Source organism: Lepeophtheirus salmonis, chromosome 4 (genome assembly GCF_016086655.4).
Source record: "Lepeophtheirus salmonis chromosome 4, UVic_Lsal_1.4, whole genome shotgun sequence".
Lineage (NCBI taxonomy): Eukaryota > Metazoa > Arthropoda > Copepoda > Siphonostomatoida > Caligidae > Lepeophtheirus > Lepeophtheirus salmonis.
Window position 1 is genome coordinate 36041312 of NC_052134.2, and position 24563 is coordinate 36065874.

Below are 24563 nucleotides of genomic sequence, written 5' to 3' on the forward strand. Positions count from 1 at the left end.
GACTGGGGTGCTGCTTATGGCCTTCCTCTCGTAGATGCTCACAGGTAATTTAATAAAACATCATGATAGCTAAGCTACTCTCCTCTAAAACATTCTTCTAATGGGCATGCCCCTTGTTTACTTATATTAGTTTACTTACAAATGATCGAGAGTTTTGCCGTCTTCCTCCAAAATACTACTACTCCTTATACATACACAATACCTACATGTTAATTGATAATTCAAAATTAAAACTGTATTTGGGGTGCAAGAAAAACAAATTAAAAAGTTTATTCCTTTTTAATTTGTTTATGCCCCCCCTCCTCCTCCCCCCAAACTATATATTGTCATACCACCTTACGGATAATATATACTTACCATGTCAACTTTTAAAAAAAATACTAACAGAGCCTATTTATTAAAATTAAATTGCTATTTTGAACTGGTAAATTCTTTCTAGATTATCATTAAAATATATAAAGTATATTTGATAGATATTTTGTTCAACTAAATTTGTTATTTTTATCAAAATAGTTTATCATAATAGGACAATTGAGCTGCCTCTAAATATTATTCCAAATAGCTCAAAATTGGCAAATGATATTTAGGGACCAAAAGGAACAGTTAGGGACATTACAGTCTCTATATTTCACGAATATAAAAAATAAGCTTCACCTTACAGCTAATGTGTTTTTAGATACGGAATGGTATTTGTGTTTATTTCCTTTTTGTCATAGCCATTTTTAGGTAACGTCCTGCCAGCTAAGTTGCTCTCTTTCCAAAGATTATTCTTAGAGGGTATGAGGGTTGTTTACTTTTTAGTGGTTAATTTGCAAGGATAGTGGTGCCATCTTACGTGTATTAGTCTAGTGGATAGTTGTTTATTTATTATGACAACTTAGTACGTCCAAACCATCTTACGGATATTGATACTTTTTTAGTTTTCTCATGAAATATAGAAACACATAGAGGCCACAAGATGGTGAATGATTGAACAAAGATATCGGCTGACAATAGTTATAATATGACGTTTTATTAGTTTGTTTTTCTTATATTAATAAATAATCATCCATTACAACTAGATAAAATATATTTAAGTCTGATTAGCTTTAATGGTGTAATAAAAAGTTAACTAATCAACTTCTTTCTTTTAGCTGACCTTGAGATATTAATAGGCCTTAAAAAACCTAGATATAAATAATGTTCTGTAATATATTTGCATAAGAGTTTAATTTACTTTTGGACCGGAATTTGTAAGTCAAATTAATTTATCCCAAATTAATTAACTAAAAAATATTAAATTTGATGTGACCATGGTTTCCGCCACCAACTCTGGACAAACTCGTATCCAAATTAAAGTCTGTATGTTGTGATAACTTGTGTCTAAAGAAATTACTGTATTTTTGTATTAACCCATTTGTCATAACTGATGTTAATTGCTGCAGACTGAATATTGTAATCTATTACAGCCTTACTATGTGGAACTTTCAATCAAATCCCTTTGTTGTCTATATGTATTTCTTTCTCTCTTGGCTCATGCCTAGCGATGAAAATCGTATGTATTTTGGGCTTTTTAAAAATGAAGCCAAAAATCAAGATGCTAACCCTGACTATTCGTAGAATGTTTTGGAGGAGAGGAGCCTAGCTGTCATGACATTTCATTAGATTTGCTAGAAACAGCTGTGACAAAGGAGAAGTAAATAAATAAGGTCATTGGCATGAATTCCTCTGATATCGATTTTCAACCACACTTCCTAGTCCAACAAGGACATAACATAACAACAAATCTTCAATATTACTCTTCGTTATGAGCGCACACGAATCAGGTTTTGAATTTGTTTGAATCTAGTGGAAAAGGAAGTTCACAACCTTAGCTGTTAAATAAAAATGACAACAGCTGAGGAATAGAAAATTCATTATTCAGATTAGCAATTCCAAAAAACAGGTGAGCTAAAAAATACAGCGGATTTTCATCGCTACTCATGATCCTATTGTCATGGTTTCCATATTAAAAAAAATAACATAACGTTAAGTTCAGCAACTATAGCTTACAAAATGATTGCAATTAATAAAAAAAATTAAACTTATAAGTGAGAAATCTTTAAGCAATTATAATAAACTTAATCATTTTAACTTTAACTTAATGCATTAGAAAGAAGTAAGCTCCATTGTAGGTTAATCATTATAGCATTGTATTACTTATTAACATACAAGAACGATTACATTAATTCATTTTGGTTTAGCTCATCGTTATAGAAAAAAAAACATATGTATATAAATGATAAATATAATTAATTAGGATAAAGTATCTAAGAAAGACTTTTTCTGCATTTATTTTTATTGATAGTATATATTTATGTAAATAGGTATATAAAGTTTAACAGAGTAAATTTGATTTATATTAACTAATTTAACTATTCTTTTTTTAATATAATAAATTTTTATAGATTAAAATAAAACTTTTATATGAAGTTTTTTATTATTAATTTAAAAAAAAAAATCCTACAATATTAGGTTATTTACTTATATCAAAAAAAAATTATATAGCAAATTTTTATTCTTTACTTTAGTCTGAAACATAAAAATTTACGTATGCTAAAGAATACTTTAAAGTTTTACTTTTTTTTGACAAAACGTCCCTGTGAGCTTGAGTATAAATGTAATAGTTAATGTGATAGCCAAATTTGTATCCCGCGCAAGAAATTGCTTGGTATGAAAACAAAGATAATATCTTTATATTATTTTTTGTAGCTTTTTCTTATGTTGTATGCAACTTTTTCTTCATTTTGCAGAATTTACATTGTTAATTCAGTTATAAGAGTGAATTAATGGAATTTACGTTTTTAGTAGAGTAGTACTGGGGGTCTCCACAGGATTATATATATATTATTTAGGGGGAGGGGGAATGTAGTTTTAATTTAAATTTCTTGAAAAAAATACAAAATCCATAGTTATTCACAGGAAATTAAATTGTTCGGGAAAAAATTTCAAAAATTTAATTCCAAATATGAAATTTTTTGATATTTTTTTCCAAATCTACAGATGTATAAGATAAATTAATTTTAAGGTAAAAGAAATTCAAACATCCGTAGCTACTTAAAGAAAATTATTTTTTGGAAATAAATTCAAAAATTAAAATCTTAAATTTTCTTGGAAAATTTTTTCAAAAATCTATAACTATTCAAAGAAAATTAAGTTTTTGGATATAAAAGTGTAAGTATGAAAGTTTTTTGGAAAAAAACAAAAACAACAGCTTTTCAGAAAAAATTAATTTTTTTTGGAAAAAAAATTTAACTATTAAATTTTTACCATAATTTCCCCTAAAAAATCTATTTATTATATGTTATCAGAATAATAATTAATGAAATAAGTTCTTTTATTTTCTTAAAACATTCAATCCACGATTTTTTTAACTCAATTATGTCTGTTGATAAAAAAATAGTATTGTGTTGATCAAAAAAGAAGTATTTCTTGCATAAATGAATATATATAAGGCAAAAATATCTTACTTTCAATTGAAGTACATCTATTTCTTTCAGAACCCAACTGATGGATCCATCTCCCCCACAAACCAATAAGCGTAGTGGTGCCAAATGTCGAAAAATTTGTAGGCTAATTAAATTTCAAAAAAAAGTATTTTATAATATAATATATATTTTAACATGATTGTGATTGGATCTTACCCCTTCTTAGGACCTGTAGATGATAAATCATAAACTTGTGACGGATTAAGATACTGCTTAAATCGTATTAAAAAACGATCACCATGTCCATTTCCTGACTTTGAATTGACAAAAATGATGAGGGGTGAACCCGGAAAGGGGTGCATTACCTTCCATTCATCCGTTTCTATAATTGTATTCGAAAAATGCAAAAAAAAAACAAAAAAAATTACTGACACGTTAGACTTTTGTCTACCTGGTATTAAAACATTGTATCGTTCATTTTTCGGAACTATTAAAGCAGGGATGTAGAAAGTTTGGTAATAGGAATAAAAGCTTCTATTGCCAGTTGGCATTACTCAAAAGTTGTAAATCATAAGCGCACTGCCAGAAAAAACAAAAGTGAAGTAAGGTCATAATATGTAACAAAAAATTTCTATTTATGATGCCATTTCGTGTTATTTTTTGTTTGACATACCGACAGGGCACAATCTCACAACATAAAAGTTTGTCTATGAAGTTATTTTTGCTTTCTGATGGGTTGTTAGTTGAGTCTTGATTAGGGATGAGAAACCACGCATGAGATTATGTTATAAAACATATGTTAACTTTGTGGAACGACATATCTACTGACAGAAATTACTCTAGACTATATATACGGCTCCTTGCTAACTGATACATAATAATTTTTAAAATAAGCAGGAATCATTCATAAGAAAATTCATATTTTCCTCTTACCAGCAAATAGTTTTTTTTTTTAGATTACACTTACTTAAATTTAACCAATATTTACATTCCTAGACATGACAGGACAAAAACAGTAAATAAGAAAAGTAAAATAATTACATCCGTATATAATAAACAGCTTGCCAATTGTTGATTTTACTTTATGTGAAGCACTATTTGATATTTTTTTTACAGCTCTAAGTAAGATATATACTTTAAAGAGATGGAAAAATTGTCAAAATCCTTACGAGTGTAGAAAAAACCACGTCTGAGAGAATGTCATAAAAAATTTGGTAACTTTTAGATATTACATAATGTGTGCTAACAGATATAACTATGAACTGTAATATTATGCATTTTATAAAATAAATTTACTTGCATTGTGCCATTGTTGCATCAGAAATATATTTAATATAATAATGAAATATTTCTTTTAACATGGGTCTTGAGTTAAAAATTTGCAGTATGTTAATCTGGATTCACAATTATATGAAATTGCTAATCGTGTAGAACGGTGTATTTTTTCAATAGTAGTCTTTTTTAGCAGTGAGAGACATTATATAAAGAAAATAATTTATTTAGAGAAAGAAAAATGCTGAGTATAATCCCAAAAACATCATTCTCACTGTCAACTATGGTGGGAACCTTTTTTTTTTTAGCTTTTCTCTAGTTCGAGAAAAGGACGACTTCACTTCATCAAAAGGTGTATAGACGAGGTCATTAAGGAGAAATCTTGGCTCACAATTTTTAGGCCAGGACACTGTAAATGGGTCGTTCCAGCACGACAATGACACAAAGTATATAGGCATGGCAACAAAGGAGTAGCACAAGAAGAAGCAATAAAAGTTATGGGAGGGCCTTGCCAGTTTACGGACCTCACTCCCATAAAATCGCAAGGGATCAAATATTTATTTCCTCGGCTGTAAGTGCAATGCAAATGATTTCCTTACCTGGATTGTGTGAGAGACATGTTGGGGGAACAGTGGCATGTCTTGTTGGGCCTAAACTACAGTGTGGAACATATTGTGCTCTACATGTTGAATGAACTGTTGCACGACACCAAAGACATCGCCAATCCTGCAATCTAAGGAAGAGGGAGACAAAAAGCTTATGAATATTTTTGTCAGAAAAGCTCTCACCTAAGAACAGATCCGCACGTTTTATCACAGACAACACATTTGGCTGAAACAGGTAGATTCCCCTCCAACCATTGATGATGTATATTGGCAGAGTCCTATTAATAAATAAATGTATGATTAAGAAATAAAGCATTTTTGGATAACTAAAATAATGGAGACCAAGCAATGAATGGATATTTTAAGAGGTTTCATAACTAAAAGTTGATGCTCCAGTGGCAATGGAACTATAAAGGCCAATGGGATTTTGAAACCCAATTTTGCTGATTATTTATAGTTACCGTAATATAAAATTAACGACTTGTCCAAAAAAATTCCAATGTTTAAATTTCCGATTTTTTTTAAAACTTATCTTTCATGTCCAAAAAGACCTTGTCCCCACCAAAAAATTCTAGTCACAGCCCTATACCCCAAAAAAATTATGTGGGCCAATTGATGACGTCACCTGTATATAATTGACTCCCATTTATAAAAACAAATTTCGATGTTGTGGTGAGGGTGAAACCTATGCCTGTGGAAATGTCAAACAAAGTAGGGTTACCTAGAAAAAAACACATTTGCTGACAGATATCACTATAAATAGTGGTGAAAATCATGGGCCTTTTGGGCATGTTAAAAAAAGAAACCGAGATCGTAACCCTGACAATTTGAATAATGTTTAGGAAGAGAGCAGTTTAGCTATCATGAAGTTTCATAAAATCGTTTACAATCAGATACGACAAGGGAGGATTTAACAAAGACAATAGCAAGAATTATTCCTATGATGATCCTCAACTCTACTCTGAGTCCATCATGGACTTACAATTATAATTATGCAACAAATCGTCAAGGTTACTCTCTGTCTTTTATGAGCACACACGAATGTTCAATCAGGTTTTGAATATAAAACGTAAGTTCACTACTTAGGAGTTAAATTATAATGACAACAACAAAGGAAAATGATAGTCATTTTTCGGAATACCAGCTAAAAAATGTACACTATTTACATCACTAACGATAAACCTTAATAATATAATCCTTCTAGTTCGCTAATACGTTAAAAAAATTTAAGTTGGAGGGAATCATTGATAAGAGAATTCATATTTCGCTTTTACTAACATATACTTTTTATTAATATATTTTTGTTCACCGCTATTTATTCAATACTCTCTTCGTTTGATATAAGTAAGAAATTTGTAATTCCTCCTGTGATTTGATATATTGATAATCTTCTTTCAACTGCATCCATGGAGATTTTGTGCAAAAAACTTGTCAAACTACTCAAATCAAAGATTCGAAAACTCATGGATCAAATATGATACGTAAATAATTATGGGTAAAAAAAGTTGAAAGATAATTTTGTTAATATGTAGTCTATGGAAGGTTAAACTATTGTATAGTAAAACGCCCCCATAATTCTAATTTTGGGCTCACGAAAAAAAACTAATTTTCTTTAGGCTGCTTTAAAAAAAATCTGTAGTATGAAAGTGATAACATTTACACATAGTATATCTTGCTATCAAAGCCGAGTCATTCTGCCACTGTTATCAAAACTTACATTCTCTAATGATAGACAAGATGTGTCAACTGTCTCAATGGTAGTCCATTTGCAACTAATGATGACATCTGCAGCACATGTTTTGTGAGCTTTCAATTTACATACTCCACAACTTAGGCCATGTGATGTAACTCCTGAAAAATAAAAAAGGAGATATTAACAATTTAAATTTACCCAAAAGTTTATAATATATAGATATTAGTGTTGAGACTCAGACCTTGACCGATTTTAAATCTCTCTCCGTCTCTACCGATTTTATCCCCCTTCCCGGTTAACAGAAGCGTACCAATATATAACACTTTAAAATTCATATTACATCATTGTAACGATTTTCACATTTTGGAAACCCACCTGACGGCATCCAAGAAATGGATACATAGATAATTTGTCTTTTGTGACCGGAACAGACTGCACTTATTTAAAGGATTGAATTAACTGGGCCCCAAAAAAAGTTATAACGGTCTTAGCGCAGTCTTGAATTTCCAGGCCGAACCTCAACACTAGTAGATATGTATGTAATCACTTACCAACAAGTGCCTCACGACAAACATTACAAAAAGTAGGTCTAGCATGGGAAACTATTTGCCATGAGTGAGAGATCGTCGTCATTCTCTTGACTATTATTCACACTGAATAGATTAGATAATCATGTCCTAAATGAGAGAAGAAAAGAAAGATGAATTGTCATTATATCCAAAAAAGTAAATAAAAATAGTAGGAGTCTACTGGTACCAATATGAGTTATAATATAAAGAATATAAATAAATTCATTCATTATTAATTAGTTATAGGAAGGGATGCAGAGAGAGAGAAAGAGAAAGATCTGGGGCTGACAGCCCTCAAATTCTTAATTAAAGACTTGATTCAATTAAAAAACTATATTTGTTAGCCCCCAAAATAATTATATTCAATATAATTCGAAAGCTCTGCTCAAATAATGATTTTCCCATTTCTAATAACAAGAGCTGTTAATAGGAAAAATTTTCGTGTGGGAGGGGTAAGAAATAACAAATTTCACAAATAAAATTTCCATCTATATGGATCTTCATTGTTAATATATAGAATAGTCAAAATATCCTGAAAACGTGATTTAAAAAAAGAAAAAAAACAACAACTATTGAATGTTTTAAAAATCATTTTCCTGTTTTATGACTCACAATAATAGACGTGATTTCCGACCATCCGACCAAGGACATGTCATGAACTGAATTTTAATATCCAGGTATATTATAAATTATTGTACTTCTATATGTTAAAATAAAAACTTCAAAAAAAAAAAAAAAAGATCCAGAACCACACCAGGTAAGAGCCTCTAGGCTTAAACCAAGGGTTGCCTTTACTATAATCCTCAGATTCTTTTTTGGGAGACTATTTGAAATAATATAATTTGATAGAGTATTATTTTTATTTTTCCAGTTATATTCTATAAAAATATATATACATAGTCAATTGTGGAATCAGCGGTATTGAGCAAATTATGATACTTCAAAAAAGGCCAATCCTTGCGGATTCCGATGCATTGGTACACCCTTAATTATAATATAATATTTTCCTCCCTGATTCTGACGTATTACCTATTTTAGAAGCAGTATTGAAATGAGCTTTTGTAGCTTATTTGGACTAAAGTTACTAAAAAGGAAAGAGGAGACAAGATGGTTGAAATAAAAAATAAACAAAAATATGAATATGAATTATGTTCAGGATTCAAATAACCTCGCTCAAAAAAATGTGGAATATAAATCCATTGTATAAGGGCAACGTATTTTTGTTTTAAAATAACTTGAATAATTTTTTAGAGCATAATTATGATTTAGATACTATAAACTATGGTTTTGATTAATAGTTTATGCTTTTGGATTATTCTAATGAAAAATACATAACCCTGTTCGACACGCTGACTTGCATTAAATTCCATTAGATGAAACGTATTCAAAAGACGTGATAACAATAAAGAAGCGCACGAGATGAAAAAACATACAAAATTTTAGACGAATCATAATTAGAGGTAAGAAAAAGCATTCTTGATTGATATACATGACACCTCTTTCCCTTATAATCTCTTTAATTTGGACTCTAGTTTCTGAAATAGTTAACCTTTATTCTTTGTAAATATGGGAACTTTTATAGGTTTTAAGTTTTATAACTACGCGTACAGGAGGTCACTGGATAATACAGTTTCAAGCACCACAGATTTCGTAAAACACAGTGTTTTCCCTTTATGTTGCTGTATAATCCCCTCAAATCTTATTATTTTAAATTTATTATTACAGTAAATTAGATACACTATATATTGCGGTAAATATGAATATCTGTAGTTGTTGTTGAGTTCGTCCATACCATGATTATATATACATATAAAAAGTGCATAATTTACATAGGGGTGGGGGAGTGTACTGTTAGTTTTGATTTGATATCTACACTTAAAACTTTTCGTTATTACTTATCATATTAATTTTTAATTAAAAAAGATACTGAATAACTATTGTTTAAGTTCCAATTATTTAAATTTTATAATATTGAAATGCCCAGATTAAAAATCAAGTAAATACTTGTTTGAGAATAAATTTAACAATTCTTTTAAATGTAACTTGTATGGGATACATTATTTTAAATGATGTATGATAAATAAAATATTTTTTTATTCTAATCATACTAAAAAAATAAAGGAAAAATAGTAAATGCAGACTTTGAAAAATAATTTCTCCCATTTTACGGGTTTAAGTGCTTAAAAAGTCAACGTACAACGTGGAATTTTCTTGTTCCCAAAATCCACGATAAGCTGGGTCCCTCTGCATAAGCTCTTTGTTTATCTATTTGACCCATTCGTATTAAATGTTATATTTTTGTTTGGATGTAGGATATAATATTAACTAAGGAAATAAAAAAATTAGGTTTCATTTCATATCTAGAGATACAAACAAAGTCACAATAGGGATGATGGACAGACAATCAAATTTAAAGAACGGGTAGAATAAACCCTGTTTGTACTTCAAGGGTTAAAAAGAATGAACGAAACAGTATACATAATAAATGTACAAATAATATAATAACGAAAAAATTTATCCATAAAAAATGAAAAATTATTTTCATTTACAAATTTATTATTTTTTTATCAAATTTGCAAAAAAAAAAAAAAAAACGCAATCAAAGGATTTTGTCAGAATAATATATATTTATCTTTAATGAAGACTCAAATATTTTATATCCAAGATCATTGTTATGTACATAATGCTCATGGTTAGATGAAAAAAAAAAAATTCTTGGAAAAAATATTAAATATTTAGTTGATACGATTCAAATTTTTCATAAATACCTAGTTGAAGTAATAGTTACTGAACAAAAAGAAGGAACATTAACTTTAATAAAATAGGGAAACACAAAGTGTTGATAACATCTTAAGCCCCTTATATTTGACAAGTCCGCATTTTTTTTTACTGTTTGACTGAAACGGTGTGTTTCTGATTATTTGAGAAATTTGAACATAACTTTTTTAGGTTACATTTTTTGCTTTTGTGTGCTAAATAAAGCAACATTTTATGTATTATTAATAAGTCTTGAAAGTTGAATAAATAAACAACAAATCTTGAATAATTTTTCCAATATCAATTGTTTGGAGGTAAACTATGAGTTTTAACAATGAGGAGTTTAAAAGACTTTCAAAGAAAAGGTGAATTGTTTTTCATTTGTTTATACGTACAAGGCATTTTTTTCGATTCATGAACACATACACAAATAGCTAAAATATTTGTAGAATCTGAAAATATGTACTTATCAAATGATGCATGATACTTTTTTAATTTTTTGTGTATAGGTATGAATTTTTGAAAGCCCCCAAAAAAAAAAAAAAAAATATATATATATCATCCTGCTTAGCTGTCATGACAAGAAGCTGAGGTATGAAGGAAACAAACAATATTTCCAAACCCTATCAAGGAATAAATTACTCCAATATCCATCCTCAATTCTACTCCGAGTTCAACAATTATCCAAATAATTATTCAAGAGCCCTTTATTGTTACCCTCCTTCATTCATAAGCACATACATTCAGGGTAACACTTTATATTTAGATCTTACCTCCACAAGAATTAAATAATAATAACAGCTTTTGGAAATAAAAATATGCGTTTCACTAATATCTAATAGTTCAAACACAGTAACAAAATTATAATTGGTTGGCTGGGATCATTAGGGAAAGTAGGGAAATTAAATAAATAAATTGATCAGTGTTAAAATACGAAAAATACTTTTAAAACCTTCAACAGATCATGCTTTGGCCTTTAAAACCTTTTTATAAAAATCAGGTTTTTAGAATATTTTTACGATTAAGAGCTATATTATAACATCAAAATAAAAATAACACTGTTCAAGTTGCCACCAACAAATAAACTATCTCGCTAAAAAATACTTAGGATTCACAATCCTAAGTATACAAGGTAGGGCAGTAACACGTAGACTCGAGACATGGATTTAGAAATACAAGAATAATTTTATATTTTCAATAAAATATTCAAAAAAGAATGTTAACAAAACATTGAGACAAGGTTTTTCCAAAACTTTTTTGGCTCAATATGGCCACCTTCATTATCAATTTACACGTCGGCTGAAGGCCATGCTCCTCTGACAATTTGTACCATGCAACCACTATGGAGGACTTCAGTGAGTCCACATTTGGGTGTGAGGTCCTGTTGGTTTCCTTCTCCAAAGTGCTGCATATAGAAAAGTACATTGGGTTCAAATCTGGTGAGGCAAGGGGCCATATCTCTTTTGTACCAGAATCACACCATGTTATCTGCAAATAACTTTTGGTAATTGGCGGTCGTGTGAGAGCGAGAACCGTCCTGAATCTACACATAGTTACCCTCCTTTTAGTTGGTCTTCAGCCATGGAGTAGTAGGCTTCCTGGCCGATTTCTGTCCAGTCTTGAAAAAGAACGAAGGCATTTGCTTTCAATCAGAGACCACTACGCCGAGGAGCATTATTTGGTGTGATAAACCTTTTGGACCTCTCCTTTTGCTCCCATAAGCCACCGGTCGTTCTGGCGATTGTGAAATTGATCAGTTAGGAAAATCTTTTTGTCCAGGAAAATATTACACATTTGCCTTGACCCATGTCAGGACTTTTTTGCACCTCTAGAGCTTCCTTGCTTTCATGCCCTCTGTCAGAAGTTGATATGGGGTCCTTGTGAAAGAAAATAATCCCAAGTTATGCTTTATAGTCCTCCTGATGGTCCTAATAGCCTCAGAGAAGTTGTAGACGAGAGAATCATCGGCTTAGTAGGATCCTCCTTTATATTCTTCTCTAAACTTAACAAGAACTTCGTATCCCTCTTTAAATTATGTGCTCCACTTCCTGACATCCTTGAGAGGTCTTTTTCATTTTTTTCATCTTGACCAACTTAAAAACCAGGCTTCTAAAAGACATAACAATGTCTGTAATCTTCATCAAATCAACTCCAGCATCTATTAGATCTGAGTGCATTTTGCTTGTTGCTCGCTCATGATGATGAAATGACTAAATGATTTGTATAATTTGTTTAGTAAAAAGGATAGTGGAAACAAAATATCAAAAACTAGTCACTAAACCTTTTCATAGTAATGAATAATAATAAATTTATGAACAAACTACGTTTTACTACTCTACCCTGTACATATAATAAGAGTTGTAAATCGTAAGTATGTAAAAAACAATATTTTATAAAAAATTATTTATTAATATTTACATATTTGAAAATAAAAATTAAAAAGAAGCAAATATATTTTGTTTAAGTGAAAACAAAAGAGATTTTGCTGTCAATTAAATTTTTACTAAAATTATATATTAAATACTTTGGTTATTAATTGTATTTTAAAATCATATGTGATAGATATCATATATTTTTTTTGCCCTTTCAAAGATTTATTACAAAATAATTACTACTACTAACTCTAAAGTTTTTCGGAAATATTTATATTTTATAACAGCCCAGGAATCTTGTCCAATTAGAATTACATATGGCCCTACCCACATCACTCATAATTTTTTGTTGGACTAACTAACAATATAATTGAGAAGGACAACGGAGTAACTCTGGCCTTGCTAAATATGGAGTGGAAGGTGTGTTTATTTTCTTCCTCTTATGGCTATTTATAGCTTATTTAATAAAAACTCATCTCAAGGAAGCTTTACTTCTCACAAACATTATTCAAATTTTCAGGATTACTATGTTTTTATGCAGTTCTTGTATTTTTGCATACCAGCAGCTCATATTTTCTACAACTGTAGATATGTATGCAATTTTCATAAGGAAATATCATTTTCTTGATTGTAAAATGCATTTTAGTTGTAAACAACATCCATATACATATTTTATGCACGTAATCATTTCTTCAAACTTTAGTTTGTCATTGAATTTTATTATCAAAGTCATTCTCGCAAAATATAAATTTTATATTCCCAAATTGGATTAGCATATGCATTTCTCTACTCTATGTACTGTTAGAATACATTTTTTACAAATGAAAAATTATTATCAAACTTTTTGGCAACCTAATTTTTGTTGCATTTAATATGAAGGAACCTGCTATGCCGTAGGCAAGGACTAAGGCAAAGATGCTGAAGATTTTCATTAACTTTTTAATTTAATTTAGAATCTTTGTTTCATTTAGAACAAAACTATGCGTGAGGCGTGAAGGATAAACTTTTACCTTTGTTTTAAGTGGTCTAAAAATTGTCCATGAAGATTTAAAATCTTAATAGTTTGACAAATGTACAGTATATATATACAGGCTTATTTGATAAGATAATTAATCAGACAAAATGATATTAAGGAAACATTAAAAATAACAGTTTTAAACTATATTTCTCAATGTATTTCTGGATATTTATTTATTCAAAATAACTATATAATCTATTTACATGCGGTAAAAAAGTGGAATAACTTGTATACTAAACGGGTGTATTTTTCCTACAGTTCCACCAAGGCTTCTTCGATGAAATAGCGGAGAGATAATTCATTCTGTTCTGAATTAACCTTAAAATTTTACCCTAGATATAGGGGTGTTCACAAGGAGTGGGCTGGAGGGGCTGTACCCATCTCCCCAAAAAAATTCAAGTTTCTGTAAAATTTAATTCTGCAATTTTTTTCCAAAATTTTTTTTTTCTAAAATTTAATTTTTTAAATTTTTTGTTTATATCAGGGACTTTTTTAATTTTTTTTGCCAAATAATTTAATATTTCAAAATATTTGGAAAGAATTTAGATTTTAAAGTTAAAAAAAGAATAATTTATCAAAATTTTTTCCAAACAATTTAATATTTGGGATTTTTTTTTTCAAAAATGTTATCTAAATAGCTATAGATTTTAGAAAAAATTTCAAAAAAAATTAATTTGTGGATTTATTTCCAAAAAATTGACCCCCACACACACACATATAAAAAAATTGAACATCCCCCCTTACACACAAAGAAAAGGAAATATATATATATTAAATCATTCTGACACACTGAGATAACCATATACAAAAAACTCTAGGTGATTGAGATCTAGATGTGGTGGAGCCCATATTGATTTTTCCCTAAATTAAATTATTTTATTCAGCCAATCTTAAGATTTTGGACAATATAAATTGTATTTATTACATCTTGCTGGAAAAATAATTTCTTGTTATTTGAGAAATCTTTCTTAAACCAAATGCAGACAACAGTTTAATCTTTTTTATCCATTTCCTATATTCCCCTGTTACTGAAGATAATACTTCCTCATACAAATTTTCAACAATTTATAGGACTTCTCCATTCTTTTGGCTTTCTAATTGTAGCTTAGCTTAAAAGGTTTAATCTTCAAATCATTTTGAACTAAACCATGCAGTGATGGCTGTAATATTCCAATTGCTGATGCAATTTTGGAGATTGATCGTTTACAGTTCGGATACATTTATAATCGAACCTTTTCTATACCCCTCTTGGTCCTTGCTGACCTTGGATGGTTATGTCTTTGGCTTATTATCATACATATCTGTCTTACGAAGCTTTTGGATCATATTCTCAATGGTACAGGGTTCCTTTTTATAACTGTCGTCGTAGTTATAAAAAGCATGATGTAATTAAAATTTCTTCTCATACTTGATCAATTCAAATTATTTAGTAGCTTGTAAATTACGATGGAGTCAGCATACGGACAAATAGATAATTTTCAACTTAATGAAGAGCAGAGACTTTGCACCGTTATCATTGCGTTGGTGAACTCAAAGTGCAAAATAACGAAAAAGGAGATTGCTAACACTCTTGGATTAAAAATACGATTCTCTCAAAAGATCAAGAAGTGGTTAGAGGAGTATATAGAGCATCCAGCCTCAATACTCAAGAAGAAGTTGAATGCAAAGGAGGATAGGAAGAAGTCCAGGGACGACAGCTTCATCATGAGGGTAGAGGCTGTCATTGATACTCCCAGCAGGTCAATTGCCAGCTTGGATATGGAATTTGGGGTTAATTGGAATACAATGGCAAGATTTACCCAGGAGGATTTACGCTGCAGGTCATAGAGGCTGCAGACTGGCCAGTTACTGAAAGAAAACTTGTACGACTTCATCTCTAAGGATACTTGGCCCCCAGCTCTTCTATTTAAATCCAATACCTTCCTAATCAACACAATCAAGTAGGACTGTAACAGGATGGACCAGGGAGTTGTAAAGGCCGCTACTGCTCACTTTAGAGGCCGAGTGGAGGCTGAGTGTGGCTACATCGAATGAATTGTAATTTGCACTATATAATATTGTTGCTAGTTTTTGAATTATGGAAATATATTGATTTTTTGCCCAGATATGCTAGTTTTTGTGATTTTGTTGGTAAGGTGGCAATTAGAAGTAGGAACCCTGTACAAAGGCATATTGAGTACCCTAGACTTCGGTGAATTTGCAACGACGTCTTTCCTTCAAAAGAAATTCAACTGCTTTCCTTAATAGATACACTATAACTGAATGTGGTATTTTTGTTCATCCTTTCTTATATCATTTGTTGGGGCTAAGGATAAGCTAATAAGATTGCAGATTGATATATTCTGCTCTTAATTTTTTTTGTACATGTATAGAGTATTTAAAACTTATAAATAACCATGTATATACGTGGCTTAAATTCTCTGAGGGTCTTATTTGATGTATTTGTTTATATTTTTTAATTAAAAAAAGTTTCTTACATATATATTTATTGGGTACTTTGAACCCATGAGTTGGTTTGATATTTTAGTCTAAATTAAATTGCAATTTAATCAATATTCTACATTCAATAAACTCTTTACAAACAGATTTTCATTAAAAAATTAAATAAAAATTACAAAAAACGCTTCAAATGAGTGTTTCTAAAAATAATTGAAAACCAAGATTTATTCATCCCCCTTAAAAAATCTATTAAAGAAACTTACATGTAATTACATTTTTTGAAAGGTTGAATGATTTACCCCTTTAAATACTTTAGTTGCAAAAATGACACATTCCAACATAACGCTTATTTTATACAATAAGCAACAAAAATGTGTCAAACAGTGATTCGTTTTACATCTGCAAAAACTGTGTTGACAAGTGGGAGTACTTCGTAGTTAGTAGGAGGATGTTATTTCAATAAACCTACAAAGTGTCATAAGGCCAATTAAAGATTCTAAACTTTTATAATCTTGTCATTCTAATCCTATTTTAAAATTATTTATGATTTTCTATTGTATTATGATTACTTAAAACAGTATATTATACTATTTTGTTTGACCATCAAACCTGTATTATGTAGTTAGGCAAGAGGAAACTGATAAAGTGAGCACTTAAAACAGACGTGGTATTTTGGGACAAGTTAAAAGTTGAAAATAGTGGACAAAATTTATATCTGGCCAGTAATGGATAACATCAATTCTCGTATAAAGAGGTAAAGATGCACATTAATGTTGGGAAAGCATTCATTTATGTACATGCATATTTTATTTATTTACTTGTCAAAAGAAAATCTATATGCCTATAGCCGATCAATTCATCTTTGTTTATTTTACTCACCCGCAGAGGTGTATAATGTAAGTCCTGTCGATATGTAAAAATAAAAGAAACTGAAAATTAATGTGGTAACCCTGACAATTTGAAGAATGTTCGGAAGGAGAGATGAATTGCTGTCATAACGTTTTATTTGATCAGCTACAAGAAGCGTGAGTGGAAGAAAATAAATATAAATCCCCCTCCATAAATAGCAAGGACATATAAGCTAAAATTACTCCAATGTCGATACTCAATTCTACTATTGATCGAACAAGAACAATTAAATAATATTGATAACAGTTTTAAAAATAAAATCATATTTTGGATACGACAATAAAAAGTTGCTCCGCTTTCTAGGATATATTTTACACAAATCTACTCAACAATCTATATAAGTTTAAAAAAGGGATACTGAAAAACTGTGTGGGAACTTATATGGCTGCTTAATGTGGCAACACTTTAAATCAGCTCGACAGTTTACGTAAAATTTCATGCTCTTCTTTCTGATTTTACTAATTTGCAACACAATTAATTGGAGGTAAAATTTCATATTTTGAACTTAATTAATATTTGTTCAATATTTTTGTTTTTCAGAAGTCATTTATTCAACCTATGAAACGTTTTTTGCTTGATAAATTTATTTCTAAAACAAAATAAGCTAGAATGGTCACTTGGTAAAGCTCAAAACTCAACGCAAAATTTAACATTCATTTCAGTTATGACTTATTTATCTCAATTAATTCAAAATTTATGGTAAATTATGCATTTTTTAAATTTTGTGTGACCTTGACCTTTGACCTCTCAAAATTAAAATTGAGGTATGCTTCTCTTGTCCAAAAATTATTGACTACTCAAAATTATTGACTTCATACCTTTAACATATAAAAACTTCATACAATGTGTCACAAAAATGGATCTGAAACTTTTTCTGTAATACTGCTACAAACAGGCAAATATACCATGTCGAAAATATAAACTCCGTTCAACTTCTTTAACAGCTGTAAAAATAAAGCATTTGATAGTTCTACAATATATCAACCCCTATTCGGAATTAATACATATACCATTTTCAAGTAAGTTTCTCATAATTTTTTAGAATTTAAAGGCTGCTTGAATCCTATTGAAAGATAAAAATACTCAAAGAAGAAGAATTGATAAAAGAAGATCTACTCTGAGTCAAACAATGACTTACATTGATAACTCCCAATAAAACCCCAGTATCGCTCTTGTATTTCATGAGCATAGCAATAACTCTATATTTAGGTGATTCCTTTTCAAAAATGAAAGAGCAATGATAACAACTTTGGATAATAAAAAACACTCTTCAGATTGCAAATTGGAAAAAGTGTATCGCAAGCATTAAGGTCACATTTTTACAACTCTAGAGTTATAAATTGATAAAGTAAAGCTTGTTTGAATGGATGTTTAAATAAATGTTTGGATGAATGCTTGTTACTTTTAAAATAAAATACAAGTAGGAACGTGTGTGTGTGTAGTTAATGCCTAGTATGTCATATTAAATAACCAATCTACAAAAAATAACAACATTATTAAGAAAAAATTAAAAATATTTGAAAAAGGCTTTGTTATAAAGCTCAGCGTGTCATTTAAAAAAGAAAAAATGAAGTTCATATCCTTATTAATAAAGCAAAGTTAATCGATGCCCCTAATAACTCTAAGCAATGCAAAGTACTGCTGTATTTATAACTCATCAATCAATGTGTCGAAATATATTTTGGTAATATCCCAGTACATCGAAAGATCTAGTAATATATTATTTTATTTGCTTAATTTATAACTCAATTTGATTTTTTAACGGCTGGGAACGTCATTGGCTATAAGGACCCATCTTCCAGGCTCATGGAACGTGATATACGTCGTGACAGTTTTCCACGAGCTGCTTGATGATGTCCGAGGTGTCAGGGGTGGTGCAGATCAATGTTACATTCTCGAACTGTTATTTGTTTCCCTCTTTGTTTGCCATATATAATTTGAAAGATAGCAATAACAGCTTTTCATTAATGTGAGCAACTTTATTATTGAAACTCTATCACATCTAAAAATTACAGTTAAAGAGATGGTACAATACTTTGTAACTATCCAAAATCTATTAAAGCAAAGTTAATCTATGCCTAATAATTCTTAGCTATGTAGGAAAGTCTTACTAGAGACATCTATGTATGCAAATTGAGTTCAAACAATAATTTTTCTCAAGGGTCTTATTCAGTGATCTATTTCACTCCATCAAATTTTCATAGTTACCATGTTATTTTTAGGTTTCTTTTTTTTTAGCATACCAAAAGGAGATTTAAAAAAAATTAGTATCACATACAGTAATAAATGGGATAAGTACTTGATCCAATATCAAATTTGTAAGTTTGCCCACTCACAAAGTTAAGACCAGCTTATAATTTTAATAGTATATTTATTTGGATAGTATGATACACTATATAAACAAATGCGAATTCAGAAAGGTCGTCTTTCTCGCTAAGGAAAAATATTTCCCCCAAAACATAATATTTGAAGAACAATCCTTGACGGTGAGAATGATGTTGTTGGGGCTATCCTACGCACTTTTCTTTCTCAATATACGACAAGTTGATGCTAAAAAATTTCTGGATTATTTTAATATTATTACTCTAACTGTTTTTTAAGATTAAATCTACCATTAAAATTACAAACTGTTCTTTATCTTTAGCTTAAGGACCTATTAAATCAACATTGCAACTTTCCCTCGAAAAAGAAACATAAAAAGGCCCAAAATTGGTAGTTATGAATAAACCTTAGGAATTGTTTAAAACTTAAATAAGTATAAATATTTTTGAAATGTTATAAGCAACATTTTTTTCTGCCAATATTTGGTGTGTGGTCTTATTATGTACTCAAAAAGGGACAAAAAGATTATTTTGTTATAAGCTTCAAAGAAACGATTTTAAACCTCTACACAATATCGGGTACCTCTGCGGATAGTTCACTATAAATTTTATTGTTATATTTTTGAAGGGCAATTTTTTCTTTAGTCCTATTTGCGCCTAGTTTGTTTTCTTTGTTAATTTGACCCTCTCGTGGCAACTGCCCTTCCTTAGTTAGATGTACATTGATAAAATTAATATATTTTCTTTGTGTGAAAATATATTGATTGGCTGATGAAGCACTTCCATCCTCGCCACCTAGATTACAGCATATGGGTACATATTAAGGGTAAGGCCTAAAGAATAAGTGGCCCATTTTAAGTATCGTCAAAAATCTACTTAACTGAAAGAAAGCTTGAGCAGCTAGGATATATTATTAGAGTATGCTTGTCACTAATGGGCTGGTTGAATGCAATATTGAATAATTATGAGCTCTTCATTATTTGTAGTATGTTACAATGTGTCAAAATATCAAGTGATGTCTAGTAAAAGTAAGGTTCAAGGGATAAATACAAAAATATTTCATTAATCTAAAGTGTGTCAGAATTAAATCAACACCAGCTATAATTGTTTGTACAGCCTTAATTGAAAAAGTCAACATTTCTTATGAAATTTCTAGCATTATCTCAGTCTGTATTAATAAAATATAGATAGAATACACTGAAATTTCATATTTTTACATCTCGGATATTGAAGTAAAAATATATAAAAACATCTATAAAATTTCCTTCCAAGTAATTTCTACATAATAGAATATTATATTATGGATAATTGATTTATTAAAAGCTGAATATGTAATGTTGATAGTTATTTTGATACCATAAAGTAGCAGTGGTCAGTAATACCAACCACCAAAAGAAGGAATCCAAGTCTAACAATACATAAAGTTGTTTAAAATATGTCCTGCCCGTATGGAAAAATAAAAGAAACCGAAAATTAAAGTGTTAATCCTGACAAATTGAATAATGTTGGGTAGGAGAGCACCTTATCTGTCATGGTGGTTTATTAGATGAAATGCAAGAAGCCGTGAGAGATAAGATATACATAGAATATGCACTCCACAGAATATACCTAGCACATGAAGCAGAATTAAGGATTGCAAACGGAGTCATTCCAAGGACTTACACTTAGAACTTATAAACCATATTAATTTTAACTCTCCATTTTTCATGAGCACACCCACACTAGTTATTACTTATACTTAGATGTTTCTTCTAAAGATTTTAATAACAATGATAAAAGCTTTAAAAAGTAAAAAGTCCTGTTCAAGTTGCACTCGTTTAAGATCATATTAATACAACTCTAACAATACATACCGAGTTTTATAATCCTTTTAATATTGATGTACAATGTACATACTAAAATAGTATGTACAAGTGGGCAAAAAATAATTTTCTTCATTTTTTATATAAAAAGTTACTTCAAGGATTAATCTAAGTGTGGGTGGCATAATCAAATGTACACCGGGTGTAATAGTTTGTGCAATCTTAATTTAAAAAGTCAAAACTTCTTTTAGGAACAAACATATTATATAGGTACTATTGTGTAAATATGGGTAAGTCCAACTCAAACCTATTCATAGATAATTAATTAATACGAATAAGTTTTTGTTAAAGAATCAAGCATTTACAATGGTAAAGTGTATCACCTAGAAGTTGGAAGGAATGGGAAGGACATAAAACATTAGTTATTTAATTGATCTACTAAAAAATGACTAACTTACTTGTTGAAGAAGAAGAAGATAGGAATAAGAAGTGATATCATCTTATAATAATATACCAACTATAGTTTTTTTTTTTTTAAATTAGACAATGATCCTAAGTATTATACATATAGTCTCTGATTAATCCGTGTTCTCATTAGTAAAGCCCCTTGTCTAGGAACTCCTGGAAGTTCATATTTTTCAGATCCACGACTGCTATAAGTACTAATATTATAATAAGCTTAACAACAAGTAATGAATTTCACTCCCTCTCAGAGTTGTAATCAAGTCAACACTGAGAAATCATAAACGAAATTACTATATTATATACATTCAAAATAATAATAATAATTATGTAAAGAAAACTCTCTCAAGGAAGGACTCAAAAACCGCTCCCTTCCCCCCTTCTTCTCCCCTCTCCTGGTGCACCTTCGACGACGATTTCTTTGGTTGTAGTAGAGTATTAGTTGTACTATGGTGGCTTTCTCATATCCTTCTTCTCCTTTTATGCTATAAATGGTTTTAGTTCTATATTAGTGTTGTGTAGAATCGAACAATAATCGACTCAGTTAGACTCGACTCAAACTGTGACGAGTCAATCTTCAAATTTGAATTTTTAGCACTATAACTCATTCAATCATGTTTTGAGGTTTCCGTGCAATCCTAATTTAACAGAGTGAGGCAGGTTGACATAAAATCATAGAACTAATTTAAATTCAACCAATCAAGATTCAGTACACTGATTAGGATAAACGAAGCTGAAAAATACAAATATAGCACATATTTTTGTCTTAGCGAGTTAACCCGAGAGAGAGAGAAAGACTTTGTATATACGTAGTATATTGATATTATCATACTGCCTGAGAGTGACTCGCCCCCTAGGATATTTATAGATACCACTGTTTAAACCTTGTCTTAGCGGTATGAATTTTTTTTTGGTATAAGAGCAGATTAGCTGTCATGACGTTTTATCTGATGCTCTGCAAGCACCCGTTAGGGAAAGGAAATAAACATCAATCCCACTCCAGATATAGCAAAGACATTTAGGCTGGAATTACTCTGATGTGGATTCTTAGTTCTAATTCGAGTACAACAAGGACATACACGTATACCTCTGTTGGAAGCATTCCTTGTTACTCTTCATCTTTCAACACATGCACAAGATTTTTCACTAAATTTATTTTTCTCTCCATATTTTTCAATTGTAGAAAATCAAGGAGCACACCAAGAGACAACTAATCTTATATCAATCAATTCCAAAAGAATGATAGAAAATGGATTATATTGTCCACATACGTTGTGGGCATCTGTAACAATATAATAAAAAGGAAATTTGAGAATCGAATGATAATTAAATTCGGAATTAGAAAATAGCTGTTTCTTTTTTATCGGAGTACTATACAAAACCAACATGTATTGGCTTCTCTGGAAGTGAGGAACCACATCTACATACATTCCTTGAATCTTTTCATCCATACACAGATCCTATAACCATCGTGATCCGGAGTACCTTCTCGTTGGAATGTGAAGAATCACGCCTCATGCTCGCAGAATATTTTCGCCCGAGTGCGGATCTTGAACATACCACTCAGTGATGGGATATGTATTTCTTGCCTCAACCAAACGGAGGTAGCATGCAAATAATAGTGAATATAATTAATTAACACTAGCAATGTTCCCATAACAAGGACTTTATTTATATTAAAATCTTGTTTTGTCAAATCGATAAGTGTTCGACTTGACTTCAGTCAATGATTTTTTTACTGAATTAGAATGGTGAAAAGTCGATTTTTCAATTTGAAAAAGAAAAAAAAATCGAATCGACTAAATATTAGTAATGAGTTAATTTAGCTATTTTTATCACTAAACTTCATGAAAGGAGGTTTTGTGACGCTGACGTGATTTTTTTAACTTATTATTAGCCCCCAAAAAGATTTTACACATTTTTGTAAAAGAGTTATGAGCAATGTTGTGTCCTTATCAGAATAGCGGTTCGAGCGGTTGAAGCGGGTCTAGTTCTTGAACCGCTAGAACTGGAACCGACAAAGTTGAACCAAGGCCGCAATATATTACTTATCGATCTCGTTTCTTGTGCTTATTATCCTATATAGAATACATACAGAAAATTCAATATATTTTATAAAAAATAAATTAGTTTCAATCAATAAGTCGATTTTCTCATTTTTTTGTGTGGAATTGCAGAGTTTTTTAATGTGTTTTTTTTTGTCGCTAATGTGATACAGTTGTATCTGACTTCCCAATAGCTAAGGGATTCTTATGGATCCGGAAAAGGTGTTTTTGGCACCAACAGGAAGGACATGGGGTAGATTATGGATCCAGGTCCGCTACTTGGCTTGTCCGGGCTCTATAATACGATAACTATAATATCTTTTAATCCAGCGTTCCCCAAAATTTACTATGCCAAGGTCCCCATATACTAATACATTTTTAGCTGAGCCCCCTTATCTGAACTTTTCGGGCCACTGCTGGAACTTGAATCACTACATACTCTGTGTATAAGGTAGTTGCAGACATGTTTGTATTTAATATCATATCCTGGGCCCGAATTTTTCAGCGTAGCCCATTGTTTTAAGGGCCTGTTACAAAACTGAGCCTGTATAAAAAATAACCGAGACTGAAAACCGGGACGGATATAACCTCTGAACCTTAAACGGGCACAAACTTTGCTATAGGACATTTTTAATGCAATTATTAGAATTAGAACTAATAAATGTTGTTTAGCATTGTTACTCAATATGGTTTCCTTTCTTGCAAAATATAAGAAGTATGAATAATATTAAGGGAGCCTGCGAATTCTCTTCCTGCTAGGACACTGATCCATTCATTTTATGCCTCCTCCTCCTCTCTATATATTTTGGAATCATGATCTCAAATCGTAATCACTATGAATTATGTCGAAAAA

The 24563-nt window shown here is 30.4% G+C and overlaps 1 protein-coding gene across 1 annotated transcript in view; it reads right to left on the reverse strand.

Moving 5' to 3' along the window:
* The window catches only part of LOC121115831 (diacylglycerol kinase eta), a 110515-nt gene extending 88421 nt beyond the window's left edge, over positions 1-22094 (reverse strand). Inside the window, exons 1-7 of the mRNA XM_040709987.2 lie at positions 21662-22094; positions 7568-7693; positions 7041-7174; positions 5507-5601; positions 5318-5451; positions 3663-3828; positions 3489-3591 (exon numbers count right to left, since the gene is read on the reverse strand). Coding sequence (XP_040565921.1) covers positions 3489-3591; positions 3663-3828; positions 5318-5451; positions 5507-5601; positions 7041-7174; positions 7568-7649 — 714 coding nt within the window. The 5' untranslated portion in view covers positions 7650-7693; positions 21662-22094. The remainder of the gene's footprint in view (positions 1-3488; positions 3592-3662; positions 3829-5317; positions 5452-5506; positions 5602-7040; positions 7175-7567; positions 7694-21661) is intronic.
* Between the last annotated feature and the right edge of the window lie 2469 nt (positions 22095-24563).